At 49.8% G+C, this 16913-nt stretch overlaps 1 protein-coding gene across 1 annotated transcript; it reads right to left on the bottom strand.

Moving 5' to 3' along the window:
* Nucleotides 1–9153: 9153 nt before the first annotated feature.
* LOC124672130 (serine/threonine-protein phosphatase 2A activator-like) lies at nucleotides 9154–16548 on the bottom strand. The gene is made up of 2 exons (XM_047208408.1): nucleotides 15389–16548; nucleotides 9154–9617 (listed from the first exon to the last, which is right to left on the bottom strand). Exons 1-2 carry the CDS (start codon nucleotides 16546–16548, stop codon nucleotides 9608–9610), a joined length of 1170 nt encoding a protein of 389 aa, XP_047064364.1. The 3' UTR covers nucleotides 9154–9607.
* Nucleotides 16549–16913: the final 365 nt, after the last annotated feature.

A 16913-nucleotide genomic window follows, 5' to 3' on the forward strand; every position in this document is an offset into this window, starting at 1 on the left:
GAAAAATGCGGCAGGGTGTTTTGGCCGGAAGGAACCGAGGTTCAGTAAATTGCACGTGTAATTTCTTCAACTTAAACGTGATGCCATCGTGATTTTTTTGAACTTAAGCGTGATAGCCAAAGAACATAGGAGAGTGTGTGCATCTGTGCAGAGTGGTCGAGAAGCCTCGAGCTAGCCTTAATTTTCTGGAATTTGCTAGTTCTTAACTAGCTCGAAATTAAGTTCGTGTTCAGTTAAATCTTACATCATTTAATTTACTTCGTGGTTCGTGCTAGTTCATCAGTTGCAGAATGAGTTGTAATTGAGATTTGATGACATATCTGACTGAGAATAAAACTAGTTCTCAGTCGACTCAGAAATAATCCCACACTAATTTTCTTTCTCAAATTATTAGAGCATCTTCATAAGAAGGAGCAAAGTCACCCCCAATCACTAAAAACTGGCAGGTTCCATAAAAATGGACCAAAACAATGCTCTAACAGAGTCCCAAAACGCCTCTTAATCCCTATTTTTTTTTGGGAGAGAAACCTTCCCAGCTTCTTAGTTATAATCCTCTATTTTCTCACTAGGGAAAGCCAACTGCTGGCTCTGAAAGTTCTTGCAAGTCTGGCAGCGGCGAGGCTCCATCTTGATCCAGTGGGTGGCTATTCTCCAGCGAAATCGACTGGAACTTTGTGATCCTAGGTGTTTGAGGATGTTGTCCATGATCTAAGTTTAACGATAGAGCTCGATATTGAAGGCGTACCATGGCCGGCAGCGGGCCCTTATCGAGAAGCCGAGTTAGCCCTATTTTTCTTTCTAAATTTGTTACCATTTGCAAGCACACATGATTTGATGTCTAAATTAAAAATGCAACATAGAATCTTTCCTCGATGGAAACACATGGTACACCCTATTTGTAAGCAACCCATATTTTATTCACACAATAATTTGAAGAGAAAAATTGCTATCAGTCTACTATGGAGTATATGTTTCAAATTTCACTGCATGTCAGATACATTTATGTTAATGTTGTGAACTTTTTATTGAAGTGATTTTCTATCTATACTTGATGGTTGATTGAATACTTTCACCAACCTGAGTTGTACCGATGTTGCTCTCGTGTCAAGTAGGTCTATCAGCTTCAATACATATTTAATCGGGTGTGACTACTTCTCAGTCGATTGAGAATTAACTTCGTTCTTAGTCAGATAATATCATCAAAGTTTAGTTACAACTTATGTTCCACCTTATAACTAGCATAAATCACGATGCAAATCAAATGTGTAAAACTTAACTAAACACAGTTCTCAGCTAGCTGACAATTAGTAAATCACTATTTAATCAATGAACCCTCCACCTCCGAATGCATCTCCTCGAGGGTGGGTCACGACTTCACGAGCTAGCTCAACCTTATCATTGTCCTTCCTATGGGCAAACAAGCCCGCCAGCACTGCGCTAGAGAACTTTGAGGTTCTAGCTATAGAACTATACTATAATCGACGTCGACATACACTTGGCTTCTCGTCCTACGCTCCTACATGGTGGCGTCCACTTGAAGACGTGATGGGCTCGACTGGGTCCTCTAAACTCACATCACAACCTAGCCCCTCTGGCCCTCTTTACTTTAGCTGCAGCTCTACGTGCTCCCTCCACCGTTCCAAGTGCAGATTCAACATAAAATGAGGGAGCCATGTCCGATACTCGAAATCGGCTCACAAGAGCATGCTCCCTTGTGAAAGAATATTTTTTTCCACAAAGTTGTGAAAGGACATGACGCTCCCGATGTAAAAAAGAAACCTGAGAAAAAACTGTCATGTCAAGGTCCACGTTTTATGTCTACACGTAAAATTCTCATGGACCAAATGATCAGTTTTGCGACCTATGTGCAAAAACAAATTTAGTGCTAAAAAATCCTCTCTTAGGACAACATGGTTTTTTGATGCCTAGGACACACCATTTGTTTTTTACTCTTCCCGACACGTGGAATCCACGAACATGGATGTCTTATAAAAAACATTTTTAATTATGTATTATTTTAATGATTTTATTGTTCATCCGAGATTCATATAACTTCAGGCTGTGAGAACCATTTTCTACTGCAAGAAGGACACATGTGCGCACATGCGAGCATGCCTCCTAATAAAATGTCGTTTAGACATCGACACAATATTCAGAGTGAATCTTTGACCGTATATTTTTATGTGAAAATAATAGTACACCTTCCGTTGATAAAAGGATGTCTTAAATTTATCTAAATTAAGATGTATCTAAGCACTCACTAAATAGTATCTACATAAATCTAAATTTGACAAATATATGACATCTTTTTATTAATAAGATAGTATAATCTTTTCCAAGAAAGCTAGGGAAGCAGGAAACTTTATTTAAGCAAATGGTGAACTAAGCAAAACTGACAAACAAGATCATCATAATCACCGCAATGCTAAGAAAATCATTTATCCTCCCCTGTGAGAAGGATATCATTATACTCATATGGTATGTGATATTAAGTTGAAGCTTAAACCACTGTAAGAAAGAAAAGAAGGTTACAGCTGAGGTCATGTGTTTGGCTCAAAGGAATCTCACATGAATTTTTGGGGATTCCATTCCTTTGTAGTCCTTGTTTAGTTTGTAGGATTTGAATCCATATGATTTTTTTTTTCTATAATCTAGTTCGAATGCAATTCCATGGGAAAATATCCCTTGGGTCTAAACTCATAAAAAGGTCTTTTTCTCTCTAGGACATACACACAATCCTTATTCCCGAGATTTTCCCTTGATGCAACCAAATGACATGTATTGCAAACTATGGTGTTTTCAGTTCATTTAGGATCGGACATCTCATGCCATTATATTTCTACATTTTTTCTATTCCTTTATTTTGAAAATCACGTGAACCAAACATGCCCTGAAATACCTCCACTTGACCTTCTCTGGGGAATCCATACCTTCACCAATAAATCTATAAACTTGCCATGTGAAAGGGGACTTGGGTTTTCCTCCAACACGTGGATACACAGTGGTGGCTGGAAATTCAAATGAAACGTCAACTAGGTCAACATGTCTGTCATCCTGTTCACAAACTTGCATTTCTGAAAAAGAAGAAAGTGTTGTGCACATCGTGCCACTCCTTTCGGCATCACAACCACAACTACTTGCTTACTTGTAGGTACACGCTAATACCAAATTAAGGATGCGTGCGCCGCTGGCCAGCAGCAACATGGTACCCTGGGACACGTGAAGGTCACCCTCTCTCCCACTAAAAATACTTCAATGGGGACGCCAACATATTTTTTTAAGGATACGTCATGGAAAGATGTATCAGAATCAAGAAGATCTTTGGGAGTTAACGTTCAATCTAATCGAATAATGTCGCATCTGGTCTCGCTGGTTTGCCACTACAGCCTAGCTAACCTCATTAGTTTGGACTTTGGAGTTAGTGAGCTAGTTCTCAGGTCATGTCAATGTCAAAACCTGAGTGAATGGTACACCAGATGTACTTGAACACACCCTTCGGTACTGTTGCTTGCTGCTGTGTGCTTTGCAAAGGCTTTTACCCTTTCGTGCACTGCTCCTTCATGTTTTTCATCGTGTTCTTCACCCCACATGTTTGGACTTCAAGTTCAGATCTTACCTGTCGTCCCCTGGACGTATCTTTTGCTTCAGAAAAGAAAAACTGACAGGAGCTCTGCCATTAATTTGAAATTACAGTGGAGACTGTGAAAACCGTAACACCTCGTGCTGGTTGACAGAACTGCGCATCTGGACTGTGGCACAGCATTTTTTTCAGTAACATCAGAGTATCGTTTTACTGCGAGAGAACAGGTAAAATGTGTCTGTTCTCTATCTTATGTGACCAGAGTTTGCAAGCAATCCGTGTCTCGAAGTAAATGCTCTCGCCAACTCTCCCGCAGCACAGCAGTTGAGACTTGAGAGCAATGCTGCCGATCCGATGGGTACTACGTCAAGGATGCGTACAGGGATCATTCACCCATCTGTGTTTCTCATTTATAGTTGCTTCGCCGGTCAGTGCTCTGTGCAGGGCAGCAGGCACCGCTTGGCCTCGCTCTTCAGCTCTAGAGTATCTCCACCGGTGCCTCTAAATAGTCGCCAGTAGAGGTGTTAGAGCATCTCCAGTCGCGTCCCCCAAAGCGTCCCCCAAACCGCGCCGGATTGAGCGTTTGGGGGACGTGTTTTGTTCGTGCCGCGTTTGGGGGACGTCGCCCCCAGACCGCGTCCCCAAACGCCGCCCCAAACATTTAAAATATTTTTTAACACATAAACCATTTATATCAAATGTAGCATATGAAAAAAATGTTTTCGAGGATTGTTTTCAAATTAAATTACAATAAACAATAAAACAAGTAATCAAATATAATAAAAAGGGCTAGATGATACATCAAGGTGCCACGGTATTTCCTTTGATCCTCCACAAATGCTCAACGAGATCAGCTTGAAGTTGCTCATGCACATTGCTTCGTCACGGATCTCGCGTGCATGGCGAGAAAATCGGCAAAATCTGCGGGCAACTCATGATCAACCTCGTGCGAGAGGGCCTTGACACTCATAGGGACCAACATGTGACCTAACATGATTCTTGCGGTCATCCTCGATGATCATGTTGTGCATGATCACACAAGCCTCGCATCACCTCCCACATTTGGTCGTGAGACCAGCTTAGAGCGAGTGCTCGGACAATGGCAAATTGTGCTTGAAGCACACCAAATGCCCGCTCGACATCCTTCCTGCAAGCCTCCGTCGTGTAGCAAAGTGAGAATTCTTCGGACACTGATGGATTCGAGATTGTTTTGACAAAAGTGGCCCATTTTGGATATATACCATGGGCTAGATAATAGCCTTTGGTATATTGGTGGCCATTGATCTCATAGTTGCATGGTGGAGCATGCCCTTCCACTAGTCTGCTGAACACCGGAGACCGTCGCAACACGTTGATGTCATTGTGTGATCCCGCCATGCCAAAGAAAGAATGCCAAATCCACGGGTCATAATCCGCTACGGCTTCAAGCACCACACCTGCAATATCCATGACGCCCTTTGTATATACCTTGCCAAGCAAACGGGCAGTTCTTCCATGCCCGAGTGCATGCAATCGATGCTTCCAAGCATTCCGGAAATCCTCTCGGCGGCATTTTGTGCCATGATCCTTGCGATCTCTTCCTCGGTTGGCCCTCTCAAGTAGTATTTGCCAAACTTTCCCACCACAGCTCGGCAAAACTTGTACATGCACTCAATGGCGGTAGACTCACTCATGCGAAGGTAGTCGTCCTGTGTATCGACGGGTGCTCCGTATGCAAGCATCCTCATGGCGGCGGTGCACTTCGAATGGATGAGAACCCGAGAACGCCTACGGCGTCGAGCTTGAGCTTGAAGTAGGGGTCGAACTCTCGAACGCCGTGGAGGATATTCATGAACAGGCCCTTGCTCATCCCGTACCGGCGCCGAAAATTGTCGGCATGTGTTGCCCCGTCGGCGAAGTAGTCGTTGTGCGGCATGGCATGCCCCTCCATCCTCTCGCCGGGCTTCGACTTCCTTCTTCCCGGCCTTGATCCTCCGCGGCGCGGCTCTCTTCCTCTTCTCCGCCTCGGCGTCAAGCATGTCCTGGAGGGACGCGATGATCGGCAAATGCTCCGCAGGTCGTCGTCGAACGCTTGCTCGTCCTCCGGCCAGCCAGGGCAACCATCTCATCGTCGTTGTCCATGGCTAAAGCAAAATCAATGGTTAAAATTGCGCCAGAGGCGGACGACGCAACAAACGGCGACCAATCGCGCCTACCGGCAAGTCGTCGAGCACCTTCTGTGCGCGGAGGTGGGGCGGATTTGACGGCGCGTTCGGGAGACGCCGGCGACGCGGCGGCGGCGGCACGACCGGCGGGAGCCCCGGCCGCGACAACGGTGGCCGACTCGCAGCACGGATCGGACGCCCAAACGGCCGGGAAATCCAGCGGCGGCGGTGGGGTGGGAGGCGCGGGAAGGAAGGAGCGACGAGAAAAGAGGCGCGAACCAACGGTTTATGCAAATAGTCGCCGACATGTGGGAGCCCGCCTCGCTTTTCGTTGTGTCCGGCGTCCCCGGAGCGTCCCCTGTGGGACGGGGACGGGCTCGGGGCGCCGGACACCGTATCGGGGACAAAAATGGGCTTTGGGGGACGCGGCTGGAACGCTTTTTTTGTCCGGCGCGCCCCAAATCCCTTTGGGGGACGGTTTGGGGGACGCGACTGGAGATGCTCTTAGGACATCTCCAACCGCGCGACCCAAACGGACGCGCTGGGCTGTCCGTTTTGGGCCGTTTGGGTCGCCGGCCGGACACGCGGACAGCGGCCCGCGTCCGCGTGTCCGTTTGGGTCGCGCGCTGCGCCCAACGCGCGGACGCATCGCATAATCCGATAAACACGAAAACAAAAGAAAAAAAACAAATTTAAACGAAATTTGATTAAAACATATGCCCTATTTTGGGCAAATTTATACATAGCCCTATTTTGGGCAAATAACTAACAAAAGAAGCCCCTATATGGGCTTTTAAATTTATACTAATAATTAAAACCCTCTATTAGGGTTAGGTCGGCGGCGCGGTGGCCGCCGGTGCGCCGCCTAGCCCCTGTGGGCGTCGTCGGCGACGTCGTCGTCGTCCACCCCGGGCGGCGACGCGCTGTTGTGGCTGGAGCGCGCCGGGGACTCCGGCCACGGAGACCACGGGGCCTCCTCCCACGGCGAGTGGGGGTCCGGGAGCCACCCGACGCCGCGGCCGGCGCACGGAGCGGCGCCTCCTCCCCGAGGCGCCGCGTCTCTCCGCGGGCGCGGCGCCCGGCCTCCCGGCGCCGCCGCCCGTCCTCCTGCCGCCGCCGCCCTCTGGCGGCGGTCCTCGCTCGGCCGCGGCGCTCGGCCTCCTCCCGCCGCGTCGCCTCCTCCTCCTCCCGTACCGCTCGGCTGGCACAGGCGTGAGCGCCCGGCCCTCCGCCTCCTCGACCTCCCGCCGCGCCGCCTCCTCCATCTCGGAGGTGCGAATGGCCGCATGGAGGTGCGGCCATTGCGCCTCTCTCCTCCGCCGCCGAGATCATGAGGGCGGCGCGGAGGTCCGGGTCCTCCTCCGAGGACTCCGGCTCGGCTCGAGGAGAGGCGGCGGTTGCGGCAATGCCGCACCGCCGCGGGCGGCCTCTCCGATGTGGAGGCCGCGCTGGTATCCTCCCGATGGCCGCAACGCCGGCGGACGACGGCGGGTGCTGCTCGCCTCGTCGTCGTTCGCTCCTGGAGCGAACCGTAGCTTCGGGGCCATGGCGGCGGTTTTTGCTCGGGGAGTGGAGTGGGGACTAGAGTGGAGGGCCAGATCCCCTCCAGTCCCCATCTAATAGTCTCCCTGGTCACCGACGGTGGGCCCAAGGAGACGAGGCGACTCAGCGCGCGGACGCGAGCGGACGGCGCGTGCCATCCGCGGCCACGCAAACCTAGCCCAGATTTGGGCCGGGTTTGCGTCGTTCCGGACGCCGCGGCCGTCCGCTTTTGCGGTGCGTCCCCGCGCTGGGCCGCGTTTTTGTTCGGCTCGACCCAAACGGACGCGCGGGCGCGGTTTGGGTCGCGCGGTTGGAGATGCCCTTAGCACTGTCGTATGAAGCACTGTATCCTCTATTTGTGGGTGTTGTTCGCACACCGATATTCCTGAACTGGTGGCCTCGATAGGAGTTTTTTTTAGATAAACTAAACATTTTCTTGTAGTTTTATTTTCATGTCATTCAGGACCGAGGAATGAATAATATTTTAGGGCAAATTCGAGTAAAACATTATTCACTTCCCGACCCCGGATGATATATGAAACCTGCTTCATCTCTAACCTACTACCTATTGGCCACCCAGCTCCATGGAGGTGGACGACCGCCCGCTGCTCTCTCCGATGCTCTCTCCACTACTCCTTCGTCGTCGATTTCTCGATGCTCTCTCCGCCACGAACATCAAGTAGGCGGTTCTATCCGCGGCCACCGCCTCCTGACGCTGCTGCTGCTCCAGCTCCTCCCGCCGCTGACGGTGCTCCACCTCTTGCCTCCGTAGCAGCAGCTGCATCTCCACCAAACGCCGCCGCTCGTAGACTTCATCCTGACGCTGCTGCTCCTCCCACATCAACTGCTGCAGCGCAAGCTGCTCCCACCCCTACTGCTGGCTCACCTCCCACCGGCGTTGCCACTTCGCCTCCTGGTGACGCCGCCTCGCCTCCAGCGGCGGTCACTCGTATGCATCTATGGTCGCTGCTAGCGCCGCCTCCTCCCACGCCTCGTACTCTGCGAGTTGCAGGTCCTCCTCCACGACTTCTACGGCCGCCTCTAGCGCCGCCTCCTCCGACGCATCGAACATTGTGGTATTTTTTTGTGGTATTTTTTAGGGTTTAGATTTTTGCGCCAATAAGGCAGAGGAGGAGGGATAATATAGACCGGCGGCGAGGCGGGAAACCTCCCGCTTGGCGTCGTGGCGGGAGAGTTTCCCGCGCGGCGTCATGGCGGGAGAGTTTCCAGCCCGACGTCGTGGTGGTAAATCTCCCGCGCGGCGCCCTATCATCACCACGCCCAAAAAAATTCCGTGCCGCGAGGCGCTGGCGCGCCCTTCACGAAGGGCCCGGCACGGAGCGCTTCCATTGGGCTCGAAAAAACACCGACGCTATTTTGGACGCATCAGTGTGAGCCCATTTGCCGGCCCCCGCTATCGGGATCGGTATGGGCGCGCAGGTGGAGATGCTCTACCAACCAAGATGAGGAACACATCGGTGATTGCTCTGACAGATCATAAAAGAAAGACGCTGAGAGGGTAAAGAGTTTTAATGTGCATTCAACAGTGAGCCAACCAAGCAGTGTCTTAACCATGCCGATTTCTTCCCTTCTTCACACTCAAATGAGCCCGGCTTCTGCTGGAAGATAATGTCCAGCGGATAATCCATGACCTGGTTGCAGCACCACCACTGAAGAAACACAGAGCACAAGAAAAAGTTGTCTCACCAGGACGATAATATTACCAGTTGGCTTGTAGCCCCTCGCAATTATCTACTCCGGTAAGCCACTCAATGTCGCTTGCGGGATCACATGCAAAAGGAATCAACCCCCATCATGCTGCAAGAGACATATGAGACAAACAGGTACGAGCTGGTGGTAGTTAGAATTTTGCAACGACTACAAGCATTAGGTAAAACACAGCTTTACACGCAGCTGCCTGGGTTAGCTTTGGCGTAAGCAGTCACGGGAAACACAACGGAGAAACTGTTTCGCTCCAGTCATCTACATCAAAAGCCTCAACGCAACGAAGGGTGTTATTCAATGGTACTGCTACATACTACTAGCTTGTCCTCAGGAAATGCAAGGCGAATAGGGACAGGTCCAAGAATTCAAGCAACATAGATAGCAGCGTGATGATGAGAACACTACACTGCACTAGCTGCAGAAAGCACACATCTCGTAACCAGCAGCCCATGGCGCTATAGATGGAAAGATAACGTCTATAGGTCTGTCTGCTACTGGCATGGAGCAGCATCGCTGTACATCAGTCTTTGCATCACGGAGGAGGGTGGTACTTGGTTGCTTGCAGAGCATGGTGCGTGCCCTGGAGATTGGCCTCGACGCACAGAGATTATCAGCCTCAATCCTCCCTGAAAAAAATCGAACATAGAGACCCGATGTCACATCACATAGTCCAAAATGTTGAAGACAACATTAATGTATGATACAGTTGGAAGCGTACGAGCACAACTCCGGTGGTCAAGTAGAAAGCAAAAAAGACACAACTGTAAGCGTACACGGGTGGTCCTTACCAACGTGTACTCCAACAGTACTAGTTTTGTACTTCAGACATTTGAGAGGCCTCTATTACTACGAAAAGAGCACCCGCAAATGGAGGATTCATTAGGATAAAGAGTGAGTAAAAAATACTTCACGCGCTTAATTTGCACTAAAATGTTTCTCTCCAATCACATGGAACATAAAGTCTATCTTCCGAGAGTACTGTGACTTGGGAGCCTTGAAGGTGTCAATATGCCAACATGCTGTGGAGCTAAGCAGTTTTAAAACCTTTTTCAGTGGTTCTTTTCACTGTGTTCGCATAAGTACGTATGTTAAATTGACCACATCACAGAAGATAATACACGACCTTATTGTTCTACCGTTGTCATCTGACTACTAAAGAAGTACCCAGGCGGTACCAATGTGCAATATGTGCATCCCAGTTAACTGGAGGTAGAACAATGGCCAAGAATACAGAATCTCCAGAAAGTCTGTGTGACCTGAGTTTTTTGTGCCCCTGCACCCATCGTAAAAAACCCATCCTACTTGTTCTGAAACGTTGTGGAGATAATTTAGTAGAGTAACCCATCCTACTTGTTCTGAAAAGTTGTGGAAATAATTTAGTAGTCATAGCATACACACAACATGACAGAAAAATTGCACTATTAGAGCATCTCCACCGGGGCGCCCATGGCGGCCCCGATAGCTTTTTTGGGGCCGGCAGCCAAAATGGGCTTGCACCAGCGCGCCCCAAAAAGCGCCAACGCGTTTTCGAGCCCAATAGAAGCGCCGGTAAACCCGTGCCGACCCCTTCGCAAAGGGCGCAAATCGGGCGCGCCGTCGCCTCGCGACACGACGGTTTTCGTGGGTGGGGCCGTCTTGGCAGTGACTCAAAGCGACGGGTCGCATTAAAAACGACGCGTGCCGAACGGTCGTCGGCGTCAACCGCTCCGCTCGGAAACCGAAGCGGCGACAAGGACAGCAACTCGCCAATCGGCGACCACCCACCTCCCCCACGCGCCTTCAATGCGCGTCCGCCGCCGCCCTTAAAACCGCACCGGCGCACTTCTCTCCTCTTCTCCCCTGTCTTCCAATGCTAGCCGCCGCGACCACCAATCTCGCAGACGCCGCGGCGTAAACACATTGTGATGGCACACAATGTCGAGGCTAGTGGCAGCGGCGGTCACTGCAACTGACCTACGATGAGGCCGACATCCTCTACTGGCAGCGCATCCCCGTGCTGCTGCAGTTCAAGCTGCCGCACAGGTGGCACATGTCCAACGCAGGCTACGCCATGCCGCCGCTGCCACCGGCTGGACCGGAGATGTGCGCCCTCATCGCCGAGCGGCGGGCGCATATGTCGCCGGCCGACAAAAGCCAGCCGGCAAACGCACTCACCACCTCGATATGGCCGCGACGCTTCGAAGAGAAGCGCGCCATCGAGCTCGCGCGTTCGGCCGGCCGCGATGCCGGCCGTTTTAGCCACGTCGGCTGGCGGGCCTGGTGGCAAGGTCGTGACGTTGACGCGACGCTGGCGGAGTACGGCTACCGCCAGCGCATCTACGGCGACTCCCGACGCGTCCCGCCGTACTACCCGCAGGCGGAGTGCATGGCACCGGAGGCGCCGGCCGCCGGCGTCTGGGAGCTCGTGCACCGTATCGTCAATCGCCAGCGACCGCACGCGCTCGGCCACGCACGCGCCTCCTTCGGGCAGCGTCGTCATCCACGACCGGACGAGGCGCGCATCTTCAGCTCCGGCTTGGAGGACGACAGGGACGGTTCAGCGCCACCGCCCCAAGGAGGAGGACGCCGCGGGCTCGCCACTACTTCCGCTGGCGAAGAAGAGGTGGTGGGAGATGGAGGCGCAGGCGCAGGCGACCCTCCGTGGTGGCGACGACCCAGAGGACTTCCCATGTCAGCACGTCATCATCGGCTGCTCCGTCGGCGAGGACTACCAGCACATCACGCTGGACCGCGGCAGGTCGCGGTGTGGTCCGCCAAGGACCACGGCGAGAACTTCGTCAACCTCGCTGGTCCTTCTAAGCTGCCGGCGCCAAAGGAGGAGGACGGCTGGTCCTTCAGCTCCTCCTCCGACGGAGGCGGCGACGCAGACAACCTTGACTTCAGCGCCTTCGCCGCACGACGCTAGTTTTTTTTAGTTTTTAGTTTAAATTCGAGTCACTTTTGTATAAAACTAGTCAATATTCGTATGAATTTCGTTTTTCAAATGTTATTTACATATGAATTTCTATTGGGGGCTACCATATGGGGGGCGCCGGTGTGGGAACACCATCCCCAAATGAAGGATGCAGTGCCGGCGGCCCGAATACGGTAGTGCCGGCGCCCCTGCCAGCGCCTATTTGGGGAGCGCCGGTGGAGATGGTGGAGATGGCTCTTAACGGGCCCAATTCATAGCTCAATTGGGTATAGAGAAATAGCATACATCTAACATATTCAACTCATAGCTTGAGAAACGAAAATAACAAAATTCAGCTGCAGTAGTGTTAACCGTACAATTCAGACCCCAATCAGAATCAACTATTGTGCATGGCATGATGCCTTTTTTGTTTCTCTAGCTGTGAGTTAAATTTATGAAAAACCTTTTTTGACATTGTAGATATATATTGTGTCAATGTATTCAATTATTTCTAGATTTTTTTATAGAACTTCTATCATGGGTTTTTCATAAATTCTGGTGCATGATAGCATGAAAACAAGCTTGTACTTGCAACCAATTCATCTATAGGCCTCAAGACAGAGAGAAATGATAAGACTACTAGACTATTGACATATATATAAGGCTTAGTTTGGTATTGTGGTGGCTTATTCCACGGTTTCTTCTTTCTTGAGGACATAATAGCAAATTGAGAACATCTTCATAGCGTATTTCCTATAAACGCAACAGAAAAATTGTACTTCTTCCAGCAGAAGTAATCGACAATAATGTATTAAAATGCTAAAGATGAGATTTCAAATGACTGGCAAAAATACAAAACCTCTTTTGTCAACACTTTTTTCATAACAAAATAATAAGTGCAGCCTGAAAGAGCGGAAATTTTAGCATGACAGTTCCTTTCTCAAATTGAGTTAGCTACTTACAGGCTGAGGTCTCTATGATACCCGCGCCCTCTACCATAGCCCAAGCAATGGGAATCCATCCCAAATAGAGGATTTATTGCGGTAAAGAGTAAGTAAAAAAACTTCTAAACTAGCACAAAAATGTTTCTCTCTAATCACATGGCACAAAAAGTCTATCTTCCCTTGGTCTAGTATACTGTACTAGAGACCAGAGAGTACTTTGACTTGGGGGCATAGAAGGTGTCAATAACTTAACATGCCAGCATGCTGCGGAGCTAAGCAGTTTCTAACCCTTTTTCCCAGTGGTTCTTTCACTGTGTTCACATAAGTACGTATGTTAAATTGACCACATCACAGAAGAACTTTATTGTTGTACTGTTGTCATCTGACTACTGATGCAGTCCCAAGCGGTACTAATGTGCAATATGCGCATCCCAGTTAACTGGAGGCAGACCAATGGTGAAGAATGCAGAATCTCCAGAAAGTTTATGTGACCTGAGTTTGCCCTGAGTTTTTTGTGCAACCTGTGCACCCAAAATCGAAAACCAATGCTACTTGTTCTAAGAAGTTCTGGAAATAATTTAGTAGACATACATACATCCAACATGACAGAAAAATTGCAGTACTAAGGGCCCAATTCATAGCCCAATTGGGTATAGAGACATAGCTTGCATCTAACATGTTCAACTCACAGCTTGAGAAACGAAAATAACAAATTCAGCTGCGGTAGTGTTAGAAATGCAAAATCTGACCATGAAATGGCCAGATTGATCTTAATAATCATGACAACAAGCTAAGATGATCAACGATACCACCATGGAGGTCCAAGACAGACAAAAACGGTAAGACTAGTCGACTATTTCTCCGTATGTTGCATTAACTCGTGCTATCAACTGAAGCACGCGCTAGAAATTATCTGAGAGGTGATTGCTAGCTGAGATTTCTTTCATGACAGGACAGATATATAAGGCTTAGTTTGGTATTGTGGTGGCTTATTCCACGCTCTTGAGGACATACTAGCAAATTGAAAACGTCTTCATAGCATATTTCCTATAACCGCAACAGGAAAATTGTACTTCTCCCAACAGAAAATCGATAGAAATGTATTAAAAGTTCCATTAAAATGCTAAAGAAGAGATTTCACATGACTGGCAAAAATGCTAAACTTCTTTTGTCAACTCTTTTTTCATAACAAAATAAATGGTAAGTGCAGCCTGAAAGAGCAGAAATTTTAGCATAACAGTTTGTTTTTCAAATGGAGTTAGATATTTAAATATAGGAATTGTCTCCTTCCAACAGTGCATTGCATCTAAAGAATCAAAAAAGTCTGCTGGATTAACAAAACCACTTCCAAAGACATATATTAGGTGTTAATCAAGAAGTATTGACATCCATTTACTGCCTGATATAGCTCAGTCATATCTGTAGGTTCACATGATTCCTGACTTTTAACTAATTCATCAAATCGCCCCAAGATTGACCAAAGTCAGATCACAATTTGATTGATTCAGGTTTATTCTAGTTTTTAACAACAGAATTTCAATCAGAAGCTATCTAAAGACAATATAATATAATACCTAGACATTACAGCACATGTGCACAAATTTGTGTTCCAAGGAAATAACTGAACAATGTTGTGCAGATTAATTGTTGCATTTTCCTCAACAACTTTCAGTTGCTACTTTGTTCCTACTCACTCAAAATATGCATATGGATCCAAAATTTTCAGTTCTCATTGTAGTTGCTATTATGTCGAGATAGGTGGCACATAATATCGTGCCCGAAATATGTCTTGCTTCTATGACTATGGGGCCCCTTACTAGAACTTGATCCACTCTCAAATTCACTATGCTAATTTCAAGCTTACTCGGGGAAGAAAACTGAAGCACTAACTAATCGCTCATCCATTTCCTTGATAGTAGTTTCCAATACCCTTGTGTTGTGCCGGCTAACAAAATGCAATAACTGGATTCAGATATATTAAACCGCAATTAAAGAATGTTGATGATCCATATCATTTGACCAAAGTCAGATCACAATTTGATTGATTCAGGTTTATTCTAGTTTTTAACAACAGAATTTCAATCAGAAGCTATCTAAAGACAATATAATATAATACCTAGACATTACAGCACATGTGCACAAATTTGCGTTCCAACGAAATAACTAAACAATGTTGTGCAGATTAATCGTTGCATTTTCCTCAAGAACTTTCAGTTGCTACTTTGTTCCTACTCACTCAAAATATGCATATGGATCCAAAATTTTCAGTTCTCATTGTAGTTGCTATTATATCGAGATAGGTGGCACATAATATCGTGCCCAAAATATGTCTTGCTTCTATGACTATGGGGCCCCTTACTAGAACTTGTTCCACCCTCGCATTCACTATGCTAATTTCAAGCTTACTCGGGGAAGAGAACTGAAGCACTAACTAATCGCTCATCGATTTCCTCGATAGTAGTTTCCCATACCCTTGTGTTGCGCTGGCTAACAAAATGCAATAACTGGATTCACATATATTATTAAAGCGCAATCAAAGAGTATGCAGGATGATCCATACCATTTGATGAGTGACCCAAAGAGGAAATGCTGCATGATGGGCACCTTCTCCAGCACTTCAGCCTTGTACATCTTGAGCAGCCCGCTGTTGACCTTCTTCCAGTGCGGCACGCCGCTGATATCATCCAACATGGGCGAATGCTCGGCGAAGGGCCCCTTCTTGACCTTCTTAACATACATGACACACGCCAGGTACATGTACTCCTTGGAGAAGTTGTCCAAGATGTCTGGGTTGTGGATGGACTTGGGCTTCATGTACTTGTGATCGATGAGCTGCGCAGCCCCGAATACGAAGGGCAGGAAATGGTAATCGTCTAGCCCCCACACGCCGTGCGACCCCGCAGGCTCCAGCAGGTAGGTGTCCTGCAGCGTGCGCATGAGGTCGAGGTAGGCAGCAAACACCCGCAGCACGACGGCGGGGTAGTCGTCCTCGGTGATGAGCCCGAGGCGCGCCAGGCAGTAGAGGAAGGCGGCGAAGTTGGTCTCGTGCCCCGTGCCGTAGTCGATGCGGGAGCCGTTGCCGAAGGAGTCGAGCAGGTACGGCGCGAGCTCGATCTCGGCGCCGGTGAGGGCTGAGGGGGACGCGGCGGTGGCGGTGATTGGGGAGATGAGGTTGGTGACGGAGTCGGCGAGCTTCTCGTGCCAGAGGCGGAAGGCGGGGTTGCCGTAGCGGGAGCCGTGCGGGAAGGGCGGGGTGGAGGCGACGAAGGCGGAGAGCGCGGAGATGAGGTCGAGGAGCGCGGAGACCGCGGGGGAGGGCGGGGACGGGAGCGGGTCGGAGAGCTTGCGGCCGTGGACGGAGGCGGAGAGCGAGGCGACGAAGCCGAGGAAGTGGCGGCCGTGGGTGGAGGCGTGGAAGCGGGCGATGTCGTCCGGGGAGGTGATGCGCTTGGCGGGGGCCTGGAAGGCGAAGGGCGGCGCGGCGGGGGGTACCGGGAGGGGCTGCGGGACCGGGGAGAGGACGATGGCGGCGGTGTTGGTGGGCGCGTTTATGGCGGGCATGCGGATGGGGCGGTAGGCGGGCGGCGGGGAGTCCCCGGACCAGGGGGCGGGGGTGGGCGCGGCGGCGGGCGCGCCGCAGGAACGGCAGAGCGGGGTGTGGATGTGGGCGGCGTGGGAGGGAGGCGGGGTGGACGACGAGGTCGAATCGGGGTTGGACATGACTGCCGGCGGCGATGCGGCGGCGGCGGGGGATCGCAGACGGCTGGTTTGGGTCGGTGAGGAGGGGTGGGTGACTCGGGGAAGGCACTGACTGACGCTGGAGAAGAGGAACTGCGTGCGTCACGGCGGAAATGGTTTCCTCTCCTCTGTTGGGCTGGGATGATACGTGGAATATGTATGCCTCTCTGGGTGGCAAGGCTCCTCCGGTACTTCCAGTGTACTGGGCTGAATGTAGTACAGTATGTCAAAAGAAAACTGGGCTGTGGTGTACTCAAAGTAGGGAGGTAAATGGTACACATAATTTCCTTTCAAATATTCATGGGACGGAGAGAGTACAATTTTTCAAATGCAACATATATGGACGC

Source organism: Lolium rigidum, chromosome 1 (genome assembly GCF_022539505.1).
Source record: "Lolium rigidum isolate FL_2022 chromosome 1, APGP_CSIRO_Lrig_0.1, whole genome shotgun sequence".
Lineage (NCBI taxonomy): Eukaryota > Viridiplantae > Streptophyta > Magnoliopsida > Poales > Poaceae > Lolium > Lolium rigidum.

Bases quoted from the DNA above. Each gene is read 5' to 3' on its own strand.
- LOC124672130 (XM_047208408.1), bottom strand. From the start codon at position 16,548: ATGTCCAACCCCGATTCGACCTCGTCGTCCACCCCGCCTCCCTCCCAC.